Here is a 27,169-nt window from a genome sequence, read left to right as displayed (position 1 = left end):
TATGGGGTCAATTGAAGGGGAGGTTTCTGCTGTTCAGGCACCTCTGTGGCTTGGCTAATGGTGCCTACAATCTATTAAAATGAAATCTGCGTTCTAAAAGCCAAGTAGCGCTTCTTCCCATCCGACCCCTGCTGTGTGCTCAAACATTAGGGTTCAACAACATATGGGGTACCACTGTGTTCAGTAAACATTACATAACAAATTATGGGGTCCATTTTCTCCTATTACCCCTCGTATAAATTACAAATTTGGTGAGAAAACAGTGTTTTAGTGGAAAAAAAAAATTTTTTATTCTCACATCTTGAAGTTATAAAGTTTTGCGAAAAATCTGTAGGTTTGTAGTGGTGCTCACTATACCACTAGTTTCCAAAATGGGGTCATTTTGCTGTTTTCGCATGTTAGGGGCTCTCCAAATGCAACATGGCATTCACAATCTATTCCTGACAAATAGTGCTCTTTCCTTTCTTAGGCCTGCTATGTGCCCAAACAGAAGTTTTTGACCACACATTTGACCATATCGTCGCATTCGGGAGAAACTGCATAATAAATTATAGGGTCTTTTTTTTCCTATTATTCATTTTAAAAATTACAAATTTGGGGCTAAATCTAAATTTTCATGAAAAAAATGACTATGTTCAATATGAAAACCTAATGTTATCAAATTCTGTGTAGTATCTGTGGGTTCAAAATGCCCCTATACCCCTTGATAAAATCCTTGAGGGATTTAGGCACATTAGGGTCTCTCAAAATGCGACATGACGCACACAGACCATTCCATCAAAGTCTGCATTCCAAAACAACACTGTTTCCTTTCCGAGCCTTGCCATGTGCCCAAACAATAGTTTCCCCCTACATATGGGGTATCGGCACACTCAGGAACAATTGCACAACAAATTTTGGGGCCCATTTTCTCTAGTTACCCTTGTGCTATTACTTTATTAATTTTTGTGAAAAAAGTAAAAAGTTAATTTTTTCCTTCTATATTGATTTAGTTCCTCTGAAGCACCTGAAGGGTTAATACACTTCTTGAATGTGGTTTTGAGGAGTGCAGTTTTTAGAATGTTATCACTTTTGGGTACTTTATGTCAAAATAGGCCCTCCTAAAGTCACTTCAAATGTGATGTGGCCCTAAAGCTAAATGTTTTTTCCAAATTTTGTTGTAAAAATGAGAAATGGCTGGTCAACTTTTAACCCTTCTAACTTCCTAACAAGAAAAAAAATTGCTTCAAAAATTGTGCTGATTGTAAAGTAGACATGTGGGAAACTATTTTGTGTGAAATAATAGCATAAGAATTCAAACTTTGAAAATTGCAACATTTTTTAAATTCTCTCCAAATTTCAGTTTTTTTCACAAATAAACGCAAGTCATATCGAAGAAATGTAACAACTATCATGAAGTACAATATGTCATAAAAAAAAATCTCAGAATCAGTGGGATCCGTTGAAGCGTTCCAGAGTAATTACCTCTTAACATGACACTAGCCAGAATTGTAAAATTTGGCTCGGTCATTAAGGCGTTAAACAGGCTTTACCCCAGACAAAAACAGACAATTTTCCCAATCAATAACAATTGCACTGTTATCATAACTATGATATTGTGTTTAACTATGCCCTTACCTGCACTTAGAATGCTGGCCTCTGCTCCACACACCAGCTTCGTTAAGACACACTGTAATTTGTAGTCCTCCAGATAGCACAGATGGAATTTTCGAGAGATCGACATTACCATAGAACCCGCGTTTTTGACCCATTGACTTCAATTGAGTCAGTCAAATACACGGGAAAAATCCGCAGCATATCCACAAATATTTTTATACCTGCATTTTTGCTGCAGATTTGACTGACTCAATTGAAGTCAATAGGTGAAAAATGCACAAAAAATTGACATGCTGCAGATTTGAACACAATGCCAATCCTGACAGGAAAATTCCTGATCGTGTGCACAGCACTTCAGGATTCTAAATTGCATTAGCTGGCACATTGTTTCCCTAGCGTTTTTGGCCCATTTTTGCGCAGAAAAAATGCAGCGAAAATGCACCGTGTGCACATAGCCTAGAACATTTTCTAACATTTCTGCTTCAGTTGCTGTTTGGACTTGAGTTTAGAAATCCAATTCTTCTTTTGCACCATGTCTTTTTTATTAAATATACAAAATAAATGCAATATAATGATACATTAACATCATCTGCCCCATGTTTTATATTCAGGTGTATGTCGTCACTCTATAATAATGATCAGTGGTCATCATGCATGGAAGAGATGGAGCGACAGATAACTCATCGTCTATTAACCCCCTTGTGGAACGAGGATAAAGCTTGGGAGAAACTAAAACTTTCATTCTCTGGAGAGATATATTCACTGACCAATTTTTGGGCTTACGTGTTTGTTCATACAGTCATTAATGATGTAAGTAATATTTATAGTGTTCAATATATTGTAATGTAGTATTGTGTTATCCCATTCACTCTATGCATAAAATGTGTATATTTCATTAGGGTGGACAGAAATTTATATAAGTAAGAAAGTTAAAATGTATTTTTGGTAAAAGCTTAAAGGGAGTCAGCAGGTTTTTGCTATGTAATCCAAGCGTTGCATAATGTAAGGGCTGAGAGCCTGATTCCAGAAATGTATCACTTACTAGGCTGTGTGTTGCTGTTTCAATAAAATCAGTGTTTTATCAACAGGAGACATCACTACAGGACTAGCTGCCATGTGTCTCCCAGTCATCTGATCTGTGTAACCATGCAACCATCAGCAGGTTTCTGTCAATTAGTGGTGAGGGCTCAGCAGTTTGAGCACTGGTAGATCTGCAGCAGAGAAAACAGTGATTGTATCAAAATGACAGGAAGTAGCCAATGAAGTGACACATCGCTGGAATTAAGGTCTAAGCCCCTGCTCTCCGATTTAAATAGCAAAAACCTGGTGACTGATTCCCTTTAAAGGGACTCTATAGCAATACTTTTATGGTATATTCATTTCGGAAAAGGCACAGTTCCCCACTAGTATCCCAGTTCTTCTTTAACAGGCCCACACAATCGCTACAAGCAGGCTCGGACTGACCCTCAGGAACTGGTGAACCCTTGGTGGGCTCCTGTGCAGGAGTAGGCCACCTGTGCTTGGCACAGTACTCTGGATGCACTATATGCATCCAAAGGGAGCAGACAGTATCTTTAACAAGCTACCCATTTCTATATTTTATGGAAGCATAGGCTGAAATAGACACTTGAAATAGATCACTCTGTTTGTAATGACTCTATATAATATATGAGTTTCACTTTTTGTATTGAAGAACTGAAATAAATTACCTTTTTGATGATATTCTAATTTAGTGAGAAGCACCTGTACATAAGAGCAGCGGCAAACCACATAAAATCCTTCCTCCCTGACCAATGATATGTGAATGAATCTGGAAAGTGGGCTCCCAGAATCAATGCTACTGGTGGTCCCTTGGTATCCCAGAACATAGGATAGCTCTGTTCAAAAACACTCTTCACTGCTGACCAGTTTTTGCTGACATGGCGGCAGCAGCAGTGACATCACGACTACAGCATGTGATCACTGCAGCCAATCACTGGGCATAGTGGTCTTATGGTGTCTCTTGGCATCACCACTGAGACCGGCTATTTGTTGCAGCAGTTACTGTACATGCTGTAGTCATGAAATCGCTGCCGCTGTCTGCCATGTCAATAAATGTCAGGGGCAGCAGTAGCGAGGCATTGGTGGAGTGGTAAGGGAGTAATAAAGGATGATATTGTTGTTTTGACCTTTACAAAGAAAAAAAAGCACTTATCTGAAATTGCAGCCATAACTGTATGTACAAATCTGCTTTCCATTTTTTTGTGGGGACAGCAATAATGAACATTGTTACTTTAAAACATCCTGGAGAATGGTAATTTAGAATTCCATGTTAAAAACCATGTGGCTGCTGCGTTATTTTTTATGCCGGATACCAGTTATGTGCTATAAAACTGTTAGAACCCTCCTGTTAGTTTTTGCTATCTTGTGTTTTGCGGTCACGTGACCATCTGCCTATATATTCCAGCTCCGCCCTTCTGGCTTTGCTGGACTTCAGTGTTTTTTGCCTGTCTCTCTAGCCAGGTGCTTCGGTGCCTATCTCTGTCTAGTTCGCTTGGTCCTCTGGGACCTCTAGTACGTTTCGTCTGTTTGTCTTTTGTTCTCTGCATCTACTTCTGTTTAGGAGTTGTCCCATTTTTGTCCCAGTCCTTAGTTCTTTTAGGGACTACTCCCTTAACTCTATAGGTCTTCATTCAGACTAACCGAGGACTAAGGCGGGTCTGTTCACAAGGAACAGGCAGCCCGCTACATCGTAGGGATTCAGCTTAGTCTTACTGTAGGGACAGCTTTCCCCTATCTTTCCTTAGTTTATGTTGCAGATCATAACAAAAACTTCCTTTTGGCACTATGTCCAAAAGCTATGTCCAATTGCTGTTAGTCTACAGATTTCACTATAAGGCTATGTGCCCACGATGCAGAAATGCTCCGGATTTTTCCTGAGCGTTTCTGCATCTCCCTGACAGAAAAAACGCATGCGGATTGTACATGAGTTTTTTCTGTCAGGACAAGCGTTTGTGAAGCGTTTTGCACATGCGATTTCGCATGCGGGTTGTCAAGCACTTTTTCAAGCAATTTTAGCATCACTTGGAAAAGTGCTTGACAACTTGGTCACACTACCTGTATATAAATCCGTGCAACCGGCATGGATTTATATAGCGTGACCAAGTTAATAGTTAAAAAAATGGTAAAAAATAAAAAGATAAACATTATACTCACCTTCCGATGGCCCCCGGTCTCCTTCTCCAATGCGTCCGGTGTCTTGGGCGGCTCTCGATGGTGTAAAACGACCTTCCATGACATAATTTAGTCATGTGACAGGTCACTCGACCGCCGACGTCAGCGGTCGCGTGACCTGTCACATGACTAAATGACGTCATGGAAGGTCGTTTTACACCATTGTGAGCCACCAAGGAGCCAGGATGCATCAGAGAGAAGACCGAGGGCCATCAGAAGGTGAGTATAATGTTTATTTTTTTATTTTAAATTCTTTTTTTTACAGTTTCTATGGTACCCAGGTCCGGAGGAGAGTCTCCTCTTCTCCAGACCCGGGTACCATCCGCACATTGAAACACAGAATATCCGCAGAATATCCACATGTGCACATGTAGTCATGCGGATATTAAGCAATTCAATGCAAGTCAAATGCTGCAATTACGCAAAATTAATGGTAGTTCTGCGGATTTTTCCGCAATGATAATCCGCAGTGGAAATTTCCACAGCATGTGCACAGCACATGCGGATTATCATTGGGGAACATTGCAGACCTTCTACCAAGCATTTTTTAAGCATTTCCACGGCGGAATTGTCGCTGCGGAAACGCTTAAAAAACGCATCGTGGGCACACAGCCTAAGCCTGTACACTCAGTCGATTTTGCAAGTTTTCCCACCTTCAAATAATGGAGAGGTCTGTAATTTTTATTGCAGGTACACTTCAACTGTAAGGCCACGGCCCCACTATCAGTATTTGGTCAGTATTTTTTCTCAGGAGTGGGAGGCAAAACCAGGAGTGGGTGATAAATGCAGAATTGGTGCAATTGTTTCTATTATACCTTTTCTCTGATTGTTCCTCACCTGGTTTTGGCTCCAACTCCTGAGAAAAAATACTGACCAAATACTGATAGTGGGGCCATGTCCTAAGAGACAGAATCTAAAAATAAAAAACAGAAAATCACATTTAATTATTTTTAAATAATTAAATTGCATTTTCTTGCATAAAATAAGTATTTGATCACCTACCAACCAGCAAGAATTCTGGCTCACAGACAAGTTAGTTTTTCTTTAAGAAGCCCTCCTACTCTGCACTCCTTACCTGTATTAATTGCACCTGTTTGAACTTGTTAACTGTATAAAAGACACCTGCCCACATAATCAATCAATCAATCAATCACACTCTAACCTCTCCACCGTGTCCAAGACCAAAGAGCTGTGTAATGACACCAGGGACAAAATTGTAGACCTGCACAAGGCAGCGTTGGGCTACAGGACAATAGGCAAGCAGCTTGGTGAAGATGCAACAACTGTTGCCACAAATATTATAACATGTAAGAAACACAAGATGGGGTAAGGATGATTCTGAGAGAGGTCAGGATCAATATTGCAGCATGTGTAATTATCTCCTTCAAGATAGGGAATGTTAGGGCGATCTTGTCAAGTAGTAGCACTATGTCTACCTTTTTACGCGAGTTGACATCTGTATTGGAGGAAGGCCTAAAAAACAAAGTGATTGATAAAAGTGAATTTGAATTCATGTTACCAAAAAATCCGGTAATGGTGACATTCTACTGCTTGTCAAAAGTGCATAAAGGCACTGACCCTCTCAAGGGCAGGCCAATAGGTGGACAGCTTATGCCAGAACCTGGGCATATACCTGGATCAAGTTCTTTGCCCATTTGTGCTGGCTTTGCAGTCTTATACCAGAGACACAGCTAAACTGCTCTTGAAACTGGATGGAATCACATTAGGACCAGATACCATCGTGGCGAGTGTGGATATGGAGGCGTTATACTCCTCCATCCCACATGATATGAGCCTGGAGGTGGTTAGGTATTATCTCTCCACAAGAAATGTACAATGTTGGGCTCATAATGATTTCCTTCTAAGAGCCCTTCAGTTCTGTTTCACAAGGATTTTTTTCGCCTTTGACTGAAAGTACTTCCACCAGCTCAGGGGCACAGCGATGGGGAGCCCATGTGCGCCCACTCATGCCAATTTGCTCCTTATCTTTGGGGAGAGGGGCCCCCCGGGTGTTGAGAGGGTAGACATGTGGGCCCGTTACATAGATGACGTATTTGTCATCTGGAGGGGCACCACGGAGCATTTTCGGTTGTTTGTGGAAGAGCATAACATCAATCCCATCGGCCTCAAGTTTACCTGTGAGGCAAGCTCCACATGTCTACCCTTTCTGGATGTCTCCATTAGTAAAGGTGTAGGTGGTCTTGTGGAGACATGCACCTATAGAAAGCCTAAAGAAAGGCATCCCTACTGGTCAGTACCTGCGGGCCCACAGAAATTGTTCCACTAGTGAGACCTTTGAGGAACAAGCTACTGACCTGAAGAACAGGTTTTGCGAAAGGGGTTACCTGAAAAAGGTATCACACAAGGCCTATAACACCAGTAAGTCCAGAAGAAGGTCTAGTCTTCTGGCTCCAGGAGTCAAGGATGGTGCTGGGGAACTGGTGAGATTCATCACAACTTTTGGAAATGGGGCTAAGGAAGCAAAGGGTATCCTTGAAAAACACTGGCCTATCCTGGAGATGGACAGGGATATTGCCCTGTTCCTGGTTGGCTACTCTCACGTGACCTATAAGAGTGGTCATTCTCTCCGGGATACACTGGTGCACAGCCACTTCTCTGCCCCGAGACACGAGTCCTGGCTAAAATCGGATGTAAAGGGGTGTTATAAATGCGGCAAGTGTGTTGTTTGTACTTCTATCCAGTGTGGGAAAACATTTAGGGGGACAAACCTTAATAGGGAATTCTGGGTGATGGACTTCATTAACTGTCGAACGCAGGGGGTTATAATGGCACCTGCCAGTGTGGTCTTGAATACATTGGTAAGACCAAACGGAAGCTCAGACATGTTAATGAAGTCCATGGGGGAGAGAAAGACGTAATCATATTCATGGGCATTGAAAAGGTCCCTAGACCTCAGAGAGGCGGTGACAGGGACCACCTAATTTTACAAAAGGAGGCGAGGTGGATATTTCAGTTTAAAACGGTATCCCCTCATTGCCTTAATGAAAGTTGACATTTGGATGTTTTGTTTAATGCTATGTCCATTCTTCTCTATATGTTGTTTCACTATTATTTTTCTGAAAAGGTTATGGGCTTTATGCCCCCTCCTTGACCTTTCAACTCTGGCCAAAATAACATTCTTTTAAATGATACACTATATTTTGTATGTAGTGAACATAGAGCCTACTAACCCAAAAAAAGGGAGACATCTGTTTTCTTTATCTCCCCCTCTCTCTGTTCATTACACTCCCTTTTCTCTCTACTCATCCTATTATAATATGGTGTATGAGGTCCATTAGCCCTACAACGTACACTACACTTTGGTACCTGGAATATCAGATGCTGTGGGTAGGTTTAGGCTATAATACTATAGAGTAAAGTACAGCTCAGTTTGGACACCTCGATTTCTGATAAGGTTATTTATGGTCATTTTTAAGCCTTAGAGCATGTTTTATGTCCTACTGGATCTGAAAATTGGGGAGTGTTCAAAAATACTTATTCCCTGTTAAATATCCATTCTATTAAATGGTGGTGCCTCTATAAGTATACATGGAGCGCAAACTGCACTCCATATGGTGAGTACTGCACCATTCCGGATGTGTGGCGTATCTGTGGTTTGGAGTGCAAATTTTTGCTCTATAACATCGGAAATGATGTGAAATGATGTTCAGGATGTGAATTGTGCGACGCCTACTGGATATGACGTATGTGGAGCGCATTTGCATTCCACAACCCCGGAAATTACGTCAGATGGGGCGTGTCCATTCGAGATGATATCGTGGAACGCATTTACGTTCCACAGCTCCGGAAATGACACCCTAGCATCGCACTACCGGAAGCTAAGTAGCATGCTGGACTTCTTCCGGTTCTCATGCCTTTGGAAGCTTGTGCTCCAGGACACATAATTTGTATGGATTTGTTAAAACGTTTTGTTTATCTATGAAATAAGGGGATAATAAGGTTAGTAGGCATCACTATATGCTCCGATTGGCCTATGCTCACTGTTAATTTGCACCATGTTTGATATGGGGGCAGGGGCATATACTCACACACATGACATGTGCATAACTAATCCTGAAGGGTTGGCTTCAAATGAATGTATTTAAGTAGATTTACCCATTTATGAGATGCCATTGCCTTTGTTGTACCCTGATGGAGGGGTGTTACACCCTACACTTGTGAATTTCTTGTGCCAATCCCCTGATGAATCACCCGATGATGAGGAAACGAATCGGGAGGCACTGCCCAGGGTAATTTGAGAGCTAACTAGCAACTGAGGGTCACCTGTGGACTGCCCTTGTAAAGGCAGGAGTCTTGGGGTCCTAGGGTCAGCCAATAAGACAGGGTCTGACAGGGTCAGCAAATGAGCGCCATCCAGGGTAATATCAGGAGCTACGGATAGGATGACCCATCTTACGGGACGGGTGAGATTGTTCCTTTTTTTTACCTCATGAATACATCGCATTGTCTTTAAACATGAGCATTATGATGGTTCTGTGAGGTAATTTGATAGACTGACTTTAGCCCTGAAACTAGATAACCACTGTTGTCCCCTCTCCTATACAGGGATAAGGGCTTTCTGTACTTTCTGTGTTTTATGTGTGTGTTTATTATACTAGGTTTGTCACTTTTTTAATTAATATATTAAAAGTTATATTTTAAATCTGCTCAAATTGCTGCAAAACTAACCTCAGGAATCAGCACAGGACTACATGGGAGGAACTGGTCAATGACCTAAAGAGAGTTAGGACCACAATCTCAAACATTACCGTTAGTAATACACTATGTCGTCAGGGATTAAAATCATGCAGGGCACTCAAGATCCCCCTGCTCATGCCAGCACATGTCCAGACCCGTTTGAAGTTTGCCAATGACCATCTGGATGATCCAGAGAAGGCATGGGAGAAGGTCATGCGGTCAGATGAGACCAAAATAAAACTTTTTGGTATCAACTCCACTCACCGTGTTTGAAGGAAGAAAAGGGATAAGTACAACCCCAAGAACACCGTCCCAACCGTGAAGCATGATGAGGAAAACATCATACTTTGGGGGTGCTTTCCTGCAGAGGGTACTGGATGTCTGCAACGTATTGAAGATAGAATGGATGGGATCATGTATCACGAGATTTTGGCCAACAAAATCAGAAAGACCATTGAAGATGGGTCGTGGCATACAGCCAGGGAAACTAAGGAGTGGCTCTGCTAGATGCATTTCAAGGTCCTGGAGTGGCCTAGCCAGTGTCCAGGTCTGAACCTAATAGTAAATCTTTGGAGGGAGCTGAAAATCAATGTTGCCAAGTGACAGCCCGGAAACCTGAACGATCTGTCGAAGATCTGTATGGAGGAGTGGGCCAAAATCCCTGTTGCAGAGTATAGTCAAGAACTACAGGAAACATTTGACCTCTGTAATTGCAAACAAAGGTTTCTGTACCAAATATTAAGTTCTGTTTTTCTATTGTATCAAATACTTATTTCATGCACTAAAATGCAAATTAACTGTGTAAAAATCATACAATGTGATTTTCTAGTTTTTATTTTTAGATTCTGTCTCTCACAGTTGAAGTGCACCTACGATAAAAATTACAGACCTCTCCGTTATTGATGAGCGAGCACTAAAATGCTCAGGTGCTCGTTGCTCTGGTCGAGCAAATTGTAACAAGCCTGATCTAAGTCAATGGGAAACTCGAGCATTTTTCCTGTGGCCCTCCACCCCGAAGTTCTGCAGGGGGCCTAAAAATTGGTCAAATCCATATAAACAGTGCTCAAATGACATGGGAACAGCATGGGGAAGACCCCTGGAAGCATCTCTGAATCCCAGGTCACTGCTGTGAGCAATGTTGTCAGAGTATTAAGTCACTTTTACGGACTGACAATAAAACATACAAAAACAAAGCCAAAATGAATTTTCCTGGAAAAAAACATTAAGGGACACTCCTTCCAGGGTAGTGACTTGTATATAAAGCAAATAAAAAACAAAAACAAAAATTCTCTTCCATACCTTGGGCTATGTTCACATAGCGTTTTTGATGCGTTTTTGCACTTTTGAATTGCTTTCAATGGTGAAAAATACTTTCACCAGTAAATGTAATTGTAACATTTTACTACCTTATCTGGCCATGTGGTGTGTGAGACATGATAAGACACAACCAGAATGAACACTCATCTCAGCTGATAATACAATCTAGCACCTGACCCTATTTTAAAAGCAGCCAACAGCGTTATCAATAGGGAATATAATTTTTTTTTCAGCACGGAGTATAATACAATAATCCCTGACTAGATGCCTGTAAGACGCTATTCCAACTGCTATAGATCACCCTTATAAGAATCTCAGAAAAGAGATGTAATATAGTACAATAAAAAAAATAGAGTTTAACCGTCTCCGAAGAGTTTTTTTTGGTACATTGCACCACGAAACTGTGAAGGAACGCAAGCAACCCTGTCTGCTTTCATCAATTTCTAATTACAGATCAATGACAATGAACAACACTCATCTCCAGCTGATGATACCTTGCACCTGTTTCTATTGTAAATGCAGCTAACAGTGGCATTAATAGGGAATAGAATAGATTTTTAATTTTTCTCCTTCCCCCATAACAACACCACAGAGAGAGGGGATGCGCCCTTCAAGGACAGGAAACCTACAGATAAAAAGGGGCAGTACCTCTCTCCCGAATCAGTTGGTTTCCTGTCCTTGATGGGGAGCCTGCAGTACCTGAAGAAAGAGGATCGCAAGAGGATACGTCAGGATTCCCTGCCTCGGCTGATGCAGTGCCCTGAAGCACCACCACTGGGGTCAGTGGGTCCTTAAGGTGAGCGGGGCGGTGCAGCAGCACCAAGGAGCCATGCCAGCAGCAGGGGTCTCTGCCTTAGCTGGAGCGGTGATGTTGCGGCGAGGCACTGCTCTCTCCTGTGGTGCTGACACGCCACCGCTGCCCAGTGGATCACTGGACTTACTGGATCCACTACACAGGCTCATCTTGATGATGCAATACCGCACCGCCTGTGGCCAGGCTGGGCATCCAACGGTGCATGCGCAGTGACGCTCCGGCGCTCCTCTACACGAGGAGGGGCACATGACCGGATCTGCCAGAGGAAGATCTGGAGGAAAAAGGGGGAGAGGGCTGCCAGGGGTTTTAAAAAGCACCAAAAACATGGAGGAGTGCTTCAGTCAGTGCTCTGGCGGCCCCCTTTTAGCAATGAGCAACCAGGAGCATTCGGAGGCACAGGCTCCACAGCAGTAACCACAGCCGCAGTGGTGGCAGCAGCAGAAGCAGCGGCAGAGGCAGCAGGTGAACCCTTCCCATCATCACAGTCGTAGTAGCAGTGGAAGTGGACATTCTGCCAGGTCTTCCCAGCGCAGCAGGGACTCCAGACCTCCAGAGGAAATCAATCTACAGATATGGTTCCTCCTCCTAACCCGGTACCCCTTCTTTCGTCAGATTGGTAAGCGATCTTCGTAATAGCTCACTTTGTAATTAGGGGGCCCCTTTTTTTCTTCTCCTATGCAAGACCAAGCACTGAATCTGGGTCTACTAGTCCAGAGGAGGAGGATTCAGGATCATTCGATTCATCCTCATCTTCATCATCAGCTTCTTCCACCTTTATCCCCAGATTATGTTTTCCATTGGAAGAAACAGCCTCATTAAGGCCATTAGGTCCACTATAGGACTGATAGACCCTCGTCCAAAAAGATCCGTTCAGGACATAATGTTTGGCAGTCTGGAACAAAAAAAATGGAGATCATTCCCTCTAAATAAAAAAAATTCAAGCTCTGATTAAGAGAGAATGGAAAACACCAGAGAGGAAGGGTCTACTGTCTCCAAAGAGAAAGTATCCCTTTGATGACCCGGTATGTTCCTTTTGGGAGAAAGCGCCAAAACTAGATGTAGCCATAGCCAAAAAAGCTTCCAAGAAATTTTCTCTCCCATTTGAAGACATGGGGGTGTTTAACAATCCCATGGATAAGAAGGCTGACACTTTCTTGAAAGGGTCCTGGGAAGCCGCTGGAGGAGGACTAAAGCCTGCTGTAGCGGCTACCTCTACCGCCAGGTCACTAATGGTTTGGCCAGACCTGATGGAAACTCAGCTTAAAGAAAAAACATCCAGAGAAAAAATATTGGATACCATTTCTTTAATGAAAGGGGCTGCTGCTTTTTTGGCTGGTGCATCTGCCAACTCATTCAGGTTGGTGGCCAGATAGGCAGTTTTTTCCAACACAGCCCGGGAGCTCTCTGGCTTAAGTCTTGGCCAGGGGATCTCCAGACAAAATCCAGACTATGTTCGATCCCATGTGAGGGCGAATTCCTATTTGACCCAATACTAGATGAGATACTGGATGAAGCTGGTGATAACAAGAAGCATTTTCCCATACTTCCCATTACCTCCTATAAAAAGTCCTCTCGGAGTAGAAGATTTATTTGTATAAAACCCCCCAGGGATCACGATAAGTGGGAGGACAGGAGAAAGAAGAACAAGGGGTTTGTTTTCAGTGGGCCCTCAAACGATAACAGAAAGCCTTCCCAATGAGGGTTTTCCCAAGGTGGGGTAAAGGATGTCCTTTTTTCTCCCGGCCTGGGAAAAAATCTCCAACAGTGTTTGGATATTACAGGAAACTACAGTTTCATTCAATCCCCAACCCAAGATTCATAGTGGGAGCAATTAGTCTTGGTACAGGAGGTTCTAGGTTTAGTAATAAAGGAAGTCTTACAGGAGGTCCCTCCCCAGGAAAGAGGCAAAGGGTTTTACTCCCCACTGTTTCTGGGGAGGAAACCAGATGGACCATTCAGGACAATCATAAATCTAAAGTTGGAAACAATAAAACATCTGTAAAAATTTTGCTTCTGGACTGTTTTATGACTGTTCTAAACCTAAAGGACGCATATTATCATGTGCCCATTCACAAGGACTACCAAAAATTCATCAGAGTAGCAGTGTCAATAGGGGGGATAATCAAACACTACCAATACACTGTGTGCAAAATTATTAGGCAAATGAGTATTTTGATTACATGATACTTTTTATACATGTTATCCTACTCCACACTGCATAGGCTTGAGAGCCAACTACCAATTAAGTAAATCTGGTTATGTGCATCTCTGTAATGAGGAGGGGTGTTGACTAAAGACATCAACACCCTATATAAGATGTGCTTATTTATTAGGCAACTTCCTTTCCTTTGGCAAAATGGGTCAGAAGAGAGATTTGACAGGCTCTTAAAAGTCCAAAATTGTGAGATGTCTTGCAGAGGGATGCAGCAGTCTTGAAATTTCCAAACTTTTGAAGCTTGATCACCGAACAATCAAGTGTTTCATGGCAAATAGCCAACAGGGTCGCAAGAAGCGTGTTGGCCAAAAAAGGCGCAAAATAACTGCTCATGAATTGAGGAAAATCAAGCGTGAAGCTGCCAAGATGCCATTCGCCACCAGTTTTGCCATATTTCAGAGCTGCAACGTTACTGGAGTATCAAAAAGCACAAGGTGTGCGATACTCAGGGACATGGCCAAGGTAAGGAAGGCTGAAAAACGACCACCTTTGAACAAGAAACATTAAGATAAAACGTCAAGAATGGGCCAAAAAATATCTTAAGACTGATTTTTCAAAGATTTTATGGACTGATGAACTGAGAGTGACTCTTGATGGGCCAGATCAATGGGCCAGAGGCTGGATCAGTAAAGGGCAGAGAGCTCCACTGCAACTCAGATGGCAGCAAGGTGGAGGTGGGGTACTGGTATGGGCTGGTATCATCAAAGATGAACTTGTGGGACCCTATCGGGTTGAGGATGGAGTGAAGCTCAACTCCCAGACCTACTGCCAGTTTCTGGAAGACAACTTCTTCAAGCAGTGGTACAGGAAGAAGTAGGTATCGTTCAAGAAAAACGTGATTTTCATGCAGGACAATGCTCCATCACATGCATCCAGCTACTCCACATCGTGGCTGGCCAGTAAAGGTCTAAAAGAAGAAAAAATAATGACATGGCCCCCTTGTTCACCTGATCTGAACCCCATAGAGAACCTGTAGTCCATCATAAAATGTGAGATCTACAGGGAGGGAAAACAGTACACCTCTCGGAACAGTGTCTGGGAGGCTGTGGTGGCTGCTGCACGCAATGTTGATCGAAAACCGATCAAGCAACTTGACAGAATCTATGGATGGAAGGCGGTTGAGTGTCATCATAAAGAAAGGTGGCTATATTGATAACTAATTTTTTTTGCTTTTGCATGTCAGAAATGTTTATTTCTAAATTTTTGTGCACTGATATTGGTTTACCTGGTGAAAATAAACAAGTGAGATGGGATTATATTTGGTTTTTATTAAGTTGCCCAATAATTCTGCACAGTAATAGTTACCTGCACAAACAGATATCCTCCTAAGATAGCCAAATCTAAAAAAAAAAACACTCCAACTTCCAAAAATATTAAGCTTGGATATTTATGAGTCTTTTGGGTTGATTGAGAACATAGTTGTTGATCAATAATAAAAATAATCCTCTAAAACACAACTTGCCTAATAATTCTGCACACAGTGTACAATACTCTCCGGTTCGGTCTAGCCGTCGCTCCACGGGTATTCACCAAGATAATTGCAGAGACAATGGCACATCTGCAGGAGCAAGATATCCTGATTGTCCCATACCTAGACTATTTCCTGATAATAGGCAGTTCCTCCCAACATTGCAAGAACCAGCTGGGGAAGGTTATGGGTTCCTTGACAGACTTGGGCTGGCTTTTAAATCTAAAAAAGTAAAAAACTGAACCAAATCAGGTCCAGGAGTTTCTAGGTATCATACCAGATTAAAAAAAATCAAGAGTGTCTTAAATTGGTATGCTTGGGTATGAACCAAGTATCGCGGGTGCTCAACTTATTCAGTATGATGACCTAATGTTATCAAATTCTGTGTCGTACCTCTGGGTTCAAAATGTTCACTATACCCCTTGATAAAATCCTTGAGGGGTCTAGTTTCCAAAATGGTGTCACTTGTGGGGGGTTTCCACTGTTTAGGTGCATCAGGAGCTCTCCAAATGCGACATGGAATCCGCTCTCAATTGCAGACAATTTTTGCATTCAAAAAGTCACACAGTGCTCCTTCCCTTCTGAACCCTGCAGTGCGCCCAAACAGTGTTTTTTACCCACACATGGGGTATCTGCGTACTCAGAAGAAATTGCACAACAGTTTTTGGGGTCCATTTTCTCCTCTTAGCCCAAATTTTTTATTTTCACAAGGGTAAAAGATCATTTTTGTGGAAAAAGTTTGATTGTTTGATTTTCACGGCTCAATGTTATAAACTTCTGTGAAGCACCTGGGGGTTCTGGGTGCTCACCACACACCTAGATAAGTTCCTTGAGGAGTCTAGTTTCCAAAATGGGGTCACTTATGGGAGGGTTTCCACTGTTTAGGCACATATGGAGTCTCGGCTTACTCAGAAGAAATTGCACAACAAATTGCAGGGTGCAATTTCTCCTGATACACTTATGAAAATGATAGATTGGGGGCTGAAAAATATTCTTGTGGGAAAAATGTAAACATTTTATTTTTATGACTCAATGTTATAAACTTCTGTGAAGCACCTGGGAGTTTAATGTGCTCACTAGTGATGAGCGAACTTGCTCGCCACTGCTCTGAAGTCGCCCGAGCATCACTGTGCTCGACGAGCTCGGAGGTCGGCGAGTATTTCTGGGTTGCTCGGTCGGGAACTCGGGTCCCCTCCCTGCATGTTTGGCGATCTTTAGAGAGCCAATGAACATGCAGGGATTGCCTGCCATGCACTGTAATGCCGTAGCCATGTTGGTTGTGGGCATTACAGTGATTGGCTGGCCACACAGCATCATCAGGTGTATATTAGACCGAGTGCCTCCATGCTCGTCACAGTCTACTCCGGAACCAGGCAGAGTAGGGAGAGCTGCTGCTGTGTCAGAGAGAGATTTGCTTCTTCATAGTCAGTATAGGTAGTGTTGAGCGAGCATGCTCGACATTGCTCGGTACTCGCCCGAGCATCTCACTACTCGGGATGTTCGGCGAGCACCGAGCATTTCCGGGTTACTCGGGCGGGAGCTCGGGTCTCCGCCCTGCATGTTTGGCGCTCTTTACAGAGCCAATGAACATGCAGGGATTGCCAGCCAGTCACTGTAATGCCGCAGCCATGTTGTTTGTGGGCATTACAGTGATTGGCTGGCCGCACAGCGTCACCTCGAGTATTTAAAACCGGGCGCCGCCATCTTGGACACAGTCGCCCGGGATCAGACAGTGTAGGGTCAGTGCTGCTGAGTTAGGGAGAGATATATAGTGCGAAATAGGTAGTGTAGGGTCTCTAAAGCCTGCCAAATCAAACAAACAGTCCTTCTCAGGACTAATATCCATTTCAGATATCAGGCAGGCAGGCAGGCTGTATAGGAGAGGCAGTGGTTATACCAACAAACAGTGCATTATAGTCCTGTGTGCTCCTGCTGGTCAAATTGCTAGACTTATCCCACGATCTCAGGGGCCAGGAAAAATCCTTTTTTTTTCATCTAAATCCTGTATTTTTTTTTCCCTCAGTCAGACTGTACAAATACGCGTCTTATTAACCTTTTGGTATTTCACCCCCCCCCCCCACAAAAAAAAAATTGAGTGTGTCTGTGACTGATCAGACACAAATATATCTGTTTAAAAGATTCTGGTGTAGGCCACATAACTATAACTGTGGTTTTGCAGTTCCACAGTTCAAATCTCTGTATTATCCAGCTTTTGGCCTTTTTTCCTTAAAAAAAAAACAGTAATAGTGTCTCCCTGACTGTTCAGACACAAATATATCTGTTTAAAAGATTCTGGTGTAGGCCACATATCTATAACTGTGGTTTTGCAGTTCCACAGTTCAAATCTCTGTATTATCCAGCTTTTGGCCTTTTTTTCTTAAAAAAAAAAACAGTAATAGTGTCTCGCTGACTGTTCAGACACAAATATATCTGTTTAAAAGATTCTGGTGTAGGCCAGATGACTAGAACTGTGGTTTTGCAGTTCCACAGTTCAAATCTTTGTATTATCCAGCTTTTGGCCTTTTTTCCGTAAAAAAACAGTAATAGTGTCTCCCTGACTGTTCAGACAGAAATATATCTGTTTAAAAGATTCTGGTGTAGGCCAGATAACTAGAACTGTGGTGTTGCAGTTCCACGGTTCAAATCTCTGTATTATCCACCTTTTTGCCTTTTTAACATAAAAAAAAAACAGTTTGAGTTTCTCGCTCAGTCTTCAGACACAAATATATCTGCTTAAAAGATTCTGGTGTAGGCCAGAGAACTAGAACTGTGGTTTTCCTCTTCCACGGTTCTAATCTCCTTTTTATTACCCTTTCTCCAATGATAGTGTGAGTGTAAGCTATTTTACTTAATTTACAATGGGCAAGGCGCGTGGCAAGGGACGTGGAACTGGACGTTTTAGTGATGGTGCGTGTAGAGGACGGGGCCGTGGCCAAGGTGAAAATGTGCCGCAGCCAACAGCCACATCTTTTCGCTCCCACTTCTTGACCGAATTACTAGGGAAGCACACTACAACACCAGTATTGCGAATTGATCCGTGTGAACAGGTTATTAATTGGATAGCAGATAATACTTCTAGTTACCTGGGCACCACCACCTCCGGTCTGTCTTCCACACGGTCAAGTTTTAGTAGCCGTGAGTCTCGACGGCATACTCCTCCTCACCCTGATGCTCCTTCCTCCCACCATGCCGAGTGTCATCAGACAGCAACTGATCCCACAGTTGAACACTCTGAAGAGCTGTTCACTGGTCCATTTCCATATTTGTGCCCCTCGCCTGCTCCGCTTGAAGTGGTGGAAGAGGAGATCCCATGTAGCGATGCCCAAATATTCGAACAGCCACGGCCACAGGAAATCGACGCTGGCAATTTGTCACAAGAGGTGGACGATGACAAGACACAATTGCCACAAAGTGAGGAGGAGGATCGTGGTGCGTAAGTGGAAGAGGAGGAGGTGGTGGATGATCTAGTAACTGACTCAACGTGGCAGGAGGACACGCAGAGCGAGGCCAGCAGCACACAGGGGGAGGGAGGCAGAGTGCCCCAACAGGCAGGAAGAAGCAGTGTGGTGGCTGCACACAGAAGGCGGGCAACAGTTCCCCGTAACACCAACACAAGGGACGTCAGGAATTTTTTTAAAGACTCTGCTGATAACCCCAAAAAGGCCATTTGTACCACCTGCCATGCCAGCATCAGCAGGGGTGACAAAACTACCAGCCTGACCACCACCAGCATGATCAGGCACATGTTAGCAAAGCACCCAACTTTGTGGGGCAAACCCCAGGGTCCACGACCAGTGTCAGCGGGTGTCACCACTGCTTCTTCCGCTGTTGTGCGTGTAAGAGAACCCCCTGTTGTGCATGCAAGGCAATCCCCTGTCCATACTGCATGCAAAGATGCCCCCTCCTCTCAGTCTTCACTTGTTATGGCAGTTTCTCAAGAAACAGCATCAACGTCCACATCCACGTCCCACCGCAGCGTTCAATTGTCCATATCCCAGAGCTTTGAATGAAAGCGCAAATTCGCAGCCAACGCCCCACAGGCTACAGTCCGAAATCGCACATTTCACGACTGCTTGCGTTGGAAATGCTGCCTTTTAGACTGGTGGAGAAGGAATCCTTCCGCAACCTTATGGCGGTGGCTGTCCCTCGGTACTCGGTCCCCAGCCGACACTATTTTGCCCGGTGTGCCATCCCCGCACTACACAAGCACGTGTCCCAAAACATCTGCCGTGCCCTCAACAACGCAGTTACTGGGAGAGTCCACCTGACAACGGACACGTGGACAAGAGCTTGTGGCCAGGGATGGTACGTCTCCCTGACGGCACACTGGGAAAGCATAGTGGAAGCCAGGACCCAGTCGGACCTTGGGACGGAACACATACTCCCCACACCGAGGGTTGTGGGCCCTATGTCAGTCAGAGTTGCCCCCACAGTGTACAGCTCCTGTGCATCATCCTCTTCCTCCTCCTCATGTTCAGCCTCCATCTCAGATATCACCACATCAGTTACAAGCTGAAAGCACTGCAGTACTGCCTCAGCCAAGCGGCAACAGGCTGTGCTGAAACTCATAAGCTTAGGTGATAAACCTCACACTGCTTGTGAGTTGTGGACAGCTGTGAAAGAGCAGGCAGATCTGTGGCTGAGACCGCTGAACCTACATCCAGGCATGGTCGTGTGTGACAATGGCCGTAACCTGGTGGCGGCTCTGAGGCGAGGCGAGATCACACACTTACCATGCCTGACTCATGTGCTTAACCTCGTGGTTCAGCGGTTTCTTAAATCGTACCCCGAATTTCCAGATCTTGTCGTCAAAGTACGCCGCCTGTCAGCTCATTTTTGGAAGTCGGCTACAGCTTCCACCGCCCTTGCTGTGTTGCAGCCGCGTTTGCAACTTCCAGCACTCCCACTATTGTGTGATGTCTCCACATGTTGGAACGCTACCCTCAACATGTTGCAAAGGATTTGAAAGCATAAGAGAGCAGTTGTGGAGTACCAGCTGCAACAAGGCCGTTGATATTCAGGTCAGACTCCACACATAAGACCTCAGGAGTGGACCTGGATGTCTGACATATGTACCATCCTGACAAACTTTGAGGAGTCCACTAAGATGGTGAGTGGCGATGATGCCATCATTAGCGTCAGCATCCCACTTGTCTGTCTTTTGCAATGCTCTCTGCAGAGATTTAAAGAGGAGGCATTGCAGCCAGAGTATGATGAGATGGATCAAGAAGCCGTAACGGGCGATTACACACAGCCCAGCCTCATCTCATCCCAACGTGCATTGGGGGACAATGAGGGAGAGGAGGAGGAGGAGGAAGAACAGGGGCTGGTATCATGCGCTGTAGACGATAGTACCTGTACAACTGTCATACCGTCGGTTCAGCGTGGGTGGCCTGAGGACAGGGGGGAGGAGGAGAAGGAGGAGGAGGAGAGCATGGTCAGTCGTCATCTTGGTGAGGACACGGAAGTCTTGCCCGTTACCAGTCTGGTACGCATGGCTGACTTTATGTTACGCTGCCTTAACCGTGACCCTCGCGTTGTATAAAAAAGGTTGGGTGACAGTCATTATTGGTTGGTGACACTTTTAGACCCCTGCTACAAGGAGAACTTTCACTCTCTTATTCCTGAGGTTGAGAGGTCTACAAAAATGGGGCAGTACCAGAAGGCCGTTGCTGCAGTACTGTTAAAAAAAATTCCCATCTGAACACGCTAGCGGCAGAGGTCACAGTTCATTGCCCAACCAAGGCGTACAGGTGAGAGAGACGCAACTCCAATCCAGCAGAGGCAGGGGAACACTGTCAATGTTCTGGGACAGTTTTTTGAGACCCGCCCAGCTTACAGGGCCCTGAGACACGGGGTACTCTCACAAGGAGTGGAAAGTTTCAAAAGATGGTGAGGGAGTACCTTGCCGACCGTACCAGCATCCTCCGTGATTCCTCTGTGCCTTTTAATTATTGGGTATCCAAGCTGGACACTTGGAATGAACTCGCTCTGTACGCCTTGGAGGTCCTGGCCTGCCCTGCCGATAGCGTGTTATCGGAGCGTGTTTTTAGTGCCGCTGGGGGAATTATAACTGATAAGCGCACTCGCCTATCAACTGACAATGCTGACAAGCTGACCCTTATCAAAATGAACAAGGGCTGGATTGGGCCAGACTTCTCATCACCACCAAATGACAGCAGAGTAACATAAAGTCAAATCCATTGTGTTATTTCGGGAGGTGTATTCCCATGCACCGCTTCACACCCACACATGGGTATATGCTTCCTCATTTTGGCTGTATTTTGCTCTTCTACTTATCCACAGACTCCACCACCACTATACCTCCAGGGTGACCCTTGTCTGTTTTGCCAGCATTGCAAGTTCCTCCGTCCTAATTTTTGGCAGCTTTTGCTTGGAAGGCATAGGCAAAGACTATGGGAGACCCACTCCCCAATAATGGGAATAATGTTTTTAATATGCTCTACTGCATGGCTCTTGTAAGGGGCATGAAAACCGTCTTGTCAAACCACTTTGAACTCCACAGCTCTTCCATGGGGCATTAAAACTGTCTTGTTAAGCTACTCTGACCTCCACCACTCTTCAAAGGGGCATTGATATTGTCTTTTTATTCCACTGCGACCTCCACGTCTCTTCCAAGGGGCATTAAAACCGTCTTGTTAAAACACTCTGACCTCCACGTCTCTTCCAAGGGGCATTAAAACCGTCTTGTTAAAACACTCTGAACTCCACAGCTCTTCCAAGGGGCATTAAAACCATCTTGTTAAGCTACTGTGACCTCCACGTCTCTTCCAAGGGACATTAAAACCGTCTTGTTAATCTACTGTGACCTCCACGTCTCTTCTAAGGGGCATTAAAACCGTCTTGTTTAACCATTCTGAACTCCACAGCTCTTCCAAGGGGCATTAAAACCATCTTGTTAAGCTACTGTGACCTCCACCACTCTTCCAAGGGGCATTGATATTGTCTTTTTATTCCACTGTGACCTCCACCAGTCTTCCAAGGGGCATTAAAACTGTCTTGTTAAGCTACTGTGACCTCCATGTCTCTTCCAAGGGGCATTAAAACCATCTTGTTAAACCACTCTGAACTCTACAGCTCCTCCAAGGGGCATTAAAACCGTCTTGTTAAGCTACTGTGACCTCCACCACTCTTCCAAGGGGCATTGATATTGTCTTTTTATTTTACTGAGACCTCCACCACTTTTCCAAGGGGCATTAAAACCATCTTGTTAAGCTACTGTGACCTCCACTTCTCTTCCAAGGGGCATTAAAACCGTCTTGTTAAACCACTCTGAACTCCACAGCTCTTCCAAGGGGCATTAAAACCGTCTTGTTAAGCTACTGTGACCTCCACCACTCTTCCAAGGGGCATTGATATTGTCTTTTTATTCCACTGCGACCTCCACCACTCTTCCAAGGGGCATTAAAACTGTCTTGTTATGCTACTGTGACCTCCACGTCTCTACCAAGGGGCATTAAAACAGTCTTGTTAAGCTACTGTGACCTCCACGTCTCTTCCAAGGGGCATTAAAACCATCTTTTTAAAACACTCTGAACTCCACAGCTCTTCCAATGTGCTTTAAAACCGTCTTGTTAAGCTACTGTGACCTCCACGTCCCTTCCAAGGGGCATTAAAACCATCTTGTTAGACCACTCTGAACTCCACAGCTCTGCCAAGTGGCATTAAAACCGTCTTGTTAAGCTACTGTGACCTCCACCACTCTTCCAAGGGGCATTGATATTGTCTTTTTATTCCACTGCGACCTCCGCCACTCTTCCAAGGGGCATTAAAACTGTCTTGTTAAGCTACTGTGACCTCCACGTCTCTTCCAAGGGGCATTAAAACCGTCTTGTTAAGCTACTGTGACCTCCACGTCTCTTCCAAGGGGCATTAAAACCGTCTTGTTAAACCACTCTGATTTCCACAGCTCTTTCAAGGGGCATTGAAATGTTGTTTTTAATTACCTCTAACCTCCACGACTCTTCCAACGGGCATTGCATTCTCTCCTAATTTTAGTCAGCTTTTGCTTTTCAATGCATAGGCGAAAACTAAGGGAGACCCACTCCCCAATAGTGGGTAGAAAGTTTTTAGTACACTGTAATCCACGTCTGTTTCAAGGGGCATTGCAGTTCCTCATCATTTTTGGAAAGCCTTCCATTCATTACTTAAGCCAACAGTGTACAGGAGACCCAGTTGCTATAAATGGAAAAAATGGTTTAGTTAAGGCCCTCTGACCTCCATGTCACTTCCAAGGGGCATTGGAGTGCCTCAAACTTTTTGGTAGGCATTGCACTCACTGTATGCCCTATAACTGTGTAGCCGAACAGCTCCTTTTGGTACAGAAACATATCCTAGAAGACATGTGTGGTTGACTGGCCTGATATTGATGTGAATGGTCCCTGTTCCTCCTGCTCTATCTCCTTTGCCACCACCTCATCCATCATTCATCACCTGAAGCTTTGTTTTAACGGGAGTCATAGAACTGGGATAGTAGCAGGAAAACATCCAGCAATCCTCGGAGGAGGTAGGATATACGCCAAAACGCTGACCACCTCCGGCCTAGCCGCTACTACATACATGCGCTTGCATTCCAAGGAACTGAAAGCTAAGGAGATGGATGGCCTCATGATCATGAATAATTTACTCATTGTGCAGGAGGCCGACCACTGCTGCTGTCTACCTTCTGAACTTTGTGTTGAAGCCTGATTGACCCAGGACCCGCAATCCTCTATGTCTGGAGGACGTGTTGCATCCCAGTGTCCAACTGTGTCCCGGCTTCCACAATATTAGCCCAGTGTGAAGGCGTCAGTGAGATGGACCATCCCTGGGCACATTCACTTGTGCACGTGTTTGTGGTTAGGCTGTCCTTCAAATAGGGGCAGCTGGGGACCGAGTATGGACACCCGGCCGCCCCCTGGCGGTTGGGGACCAAGCGTGGACACCCGGCCGCCGGGCGACTGGGGACTGAGTATGGATACCAGGCCGCCGACGCAGCCATGACATGGTGGTCAGATTCCATCTCCACATGCCTGAAAGGCCCAATTTCAAGTGCAAGCAAGCAAGAAGTATGGTATTGCAGCCTGAGGGTGGGTGGGTGGCAGGCTGCATACTTGCGCTTGCATTGCAAGGAATGGGGGAGGTACAATTGAACACTGCCCTGGGACAAGGACTTGCACAGGGATAGTTGCAAGTCTGCACTTCTGATGGGCACACTTTTAGACAGTGACCTGGGTATCAGAGATGCTTCCAGGGGTCATGCTGTTCCCATGTCTTTTCAGCACTGTATGCATGTGTCACACAGCACATGGCCAGATAAGGTTGTAAAATGTTAAAATGACATTTCCCGGTGAATGCATTTGTCACGGTTAAAAGCAATACAAAAGTGCAAAAACGCATAAAAAATGCTACTTGTGAACATAGCTCAAGGTGTGGAGGAGTATTTTTGTTTTTGGTTATTTATTTTACCTTATACACAAGTCTTTACCCTGGAAACGAAGTTCCTTAACATATTTCACAGGAAAACCGTTTCAGTTTCGTTTTTGAACGTTTTATTGTGAGTCCGTAAAAGTGGCTTAATACTTCTGACCATGTTGTTGACAGCAGTGACTTGGGGGTCAGAAATGCTTCCTGGGGCGATCCCCATGCTGTCCCCATGTCATTTGAGCACTGTCACTATCGTTTTGGGCACTTTTTAGGCTTTCTACAGACTGCCGGGGGTGCCGCCGCAAAAATGCTCACGTCTCCCATAGACTAACATTGGGCTCGTTGCTCGGGTCGAGCACCCGAGTATCACCGTGATCTCGGCCCGAGCTTCGAGCACCCGAGCATTTTAGTGCTCGCTCAACACTAAGTATAGGTATTCCACAACTAGTGTTGAGCGAGTATGTTCTATTAACCCTTTCGCTGAGTATGCTCGGGCCGAGCTCCGAGTATTTACAGCTGCTCGGTGATAAGGTTAAATCGCTCCCGTGTGCATGATTTGCAACTGTTTGACAGCTTTATTACATGTGAGGAATGTCTATTTCTTACACATTCATCATATGTAATAAAGCTGTCAAACAGTTGCAAATCATGCACACAGGAGCGATTCAAACACATCACCAAGCAGCTGTAAATACTCGGAGCTCGGCCCGAGCATACTCGGACAGAACATACTCGCTCAACCCTATCCACAACATATATATATCCAACTGAACTAACAGTCCTTCTGAGGACTAATCCAGCTGCATATATTCAGTGGTGATAGCAGGAATTAGGCAGGCAGGCAGTGTATGTGGCAAACTGAAGTGCATATAGGGCAATAGGGTCCATTGAGCGTTCCTGCTGCTGCTGTTCTTATAAATATTTGTAGACATAGCCCCTTATATCAGGGGCCAGGGAAAAAAAATTTTTGATCTTAATCCTGGTTATTTGTTTAAAAAGCAATCCAGAGTACGCTATTTTTCTGCTCCATTTGCTTGTTCTCACTGCAGAATAAAGCCAGATCTGTTTCATATTTCAGCGATAAAAATCCAGAAATTTAAACTGAAAGTGAAAAATATTGGCCTCCTTTTCCATTTTGTTGCAGTGTGTCGGTCAAGCTACTCACACTAGGTGTCTGTGAAGGATATTATATTAGTAAATAACAGGCCAGCTATTTAAAACTGTGGTTCTCTGTCAGACATAACACCTATAAGAGTGTTCCAAAATCAGACATTTCTTTCATTTTCATTCCGTTGCAGTCTGTCAATCAAGCTATTCACACTAGCTGTCTGTGAAGGATGGTATTAGCAAATTACAGGCCTGTTATTTAAGATTGTGGTTCTCTGTTAGACGTATCACATATAACTGCGTTCCAAAATCAGTCATTTCTCGTGAACATGGAAAATATTGTCCTCCATTAAAAATGAGCAAGGTGCGTGGGAAGGGACGGGGAAGAGGACGTAATGGTGATGGTGCATGCAGAGACCAAGGATGCTTCTGTGGGCAAGCTGAAATTGTGCCACAACAAACATCTACATCTTGTCGCTTGACCTTCCTGTCCCAATTACAGAACACCACTATTGAAAACAGACCGTGTCAAAAGGTTATTGGTTAGATAGCAGATAATGCTTCTAGTCACTTAGCCACGGCCACCACCACCCTGGCTTCCACACTGTCAAATCTCAGTAGCCATGAGTCTGGACCGCATATTCCTCACCCTGATCCTCCTTCCTCCCACCATACCGAGTGCCTGGAGACAACTAATCCCCAACTTGGATACTCAGAAGAGCTGTTTACTTTTCCATTTGTAGATTCAGGCCTCTCGCCCAGCCAGCTTCTAGCAAGTCAAGAGGAGAAAGCGTGTAGCGATGTCCAAATATTGAAGCAGCCACGGTCACACGAAGATGAAGGTGGGAAAGTGCAATTACTGTCGCAAGAGGTGGGTGATGAGACACAATTGCCAGAAAGTCAGGAGGAAGACCAGGGTGCGGAAGTGGAAGATGAGGTGATGGATGATATAGTAACTGACCCAACCTGGCAGGGGGACATACAGAGCGAGGACAGCAGCACACAGGGGGAGGGAGGCGTAGCACCACAACAGGCCGGAAGAAGCAGCGTGGTGGCCGCAGACACAAGGCAGGAAAGCGTTCCTCCTTACGCCAACACGATGGAAGTTGCCAGTACAACTGTTAGGTCTTCTCGAGTCTGGATATTTTTTAGAGACTCTGCAGATAACCCCAAAAAAGGCCATTTGCTCCACCTGCCAGGCCAGCATCAGCAGGGGTAGCAAAACTATCAGCCTGACCACCACCAGCATGATCAGGCACATGGCACCAAAGCACTCGACTAAGTGGGCCAAACCCCAGGGTCCAACAAGAGTGTC

The 27,169-nt window shown here is 44.6% G+C and overlaps 1 protein-coding gene across 3 annotated transcripts in view; it reads left to right on the top strand.

Moving 5' to 3' along the window:
• The window catches only part of LOC141256917 (cytosolic phospholipase A2 gamma-like), a 175,285-nt gene that overhangs the window by 76,252 nt on the left and 71,864 nt on the right, over positions 1-27,169 (top strand). For all 3 annotated transcript variants that reach the window (XM_073671206.1, XM_073671207.1, XM_073671205.1), the window contains one exon: positions 2,208-2,406. In XM_073671206.1, coding sequence (XP_073527307.1) covers positions 2,208-2,406 — 199 coding nt within the window. The remainder of the gene's footprint in view (positions 1-2,207; positions 2,407-27,169) is intronic.

The sequence above is a fragment of the Phyllobates terribilis genome, unplaced genomic scaffold (assembly GCF_046119375.1).
Source record: "Phyllobates terribilis strain yellow unplaced genomic scaffold, ASM4611937v1 Scaffold_1__5_contigs__length_1240528914, whole genome shotgun sequence".
NCBI lineage: Eukaryota > Metazoa > Chordata > Amphibia > Anura > Dendrobatidae > Phyllobates > Phyllobates terribilis.
Note: the sequence above shows the minus strand (reverse complement) of the source record. Positions and strands in the feature narration are given on the sequence as shown.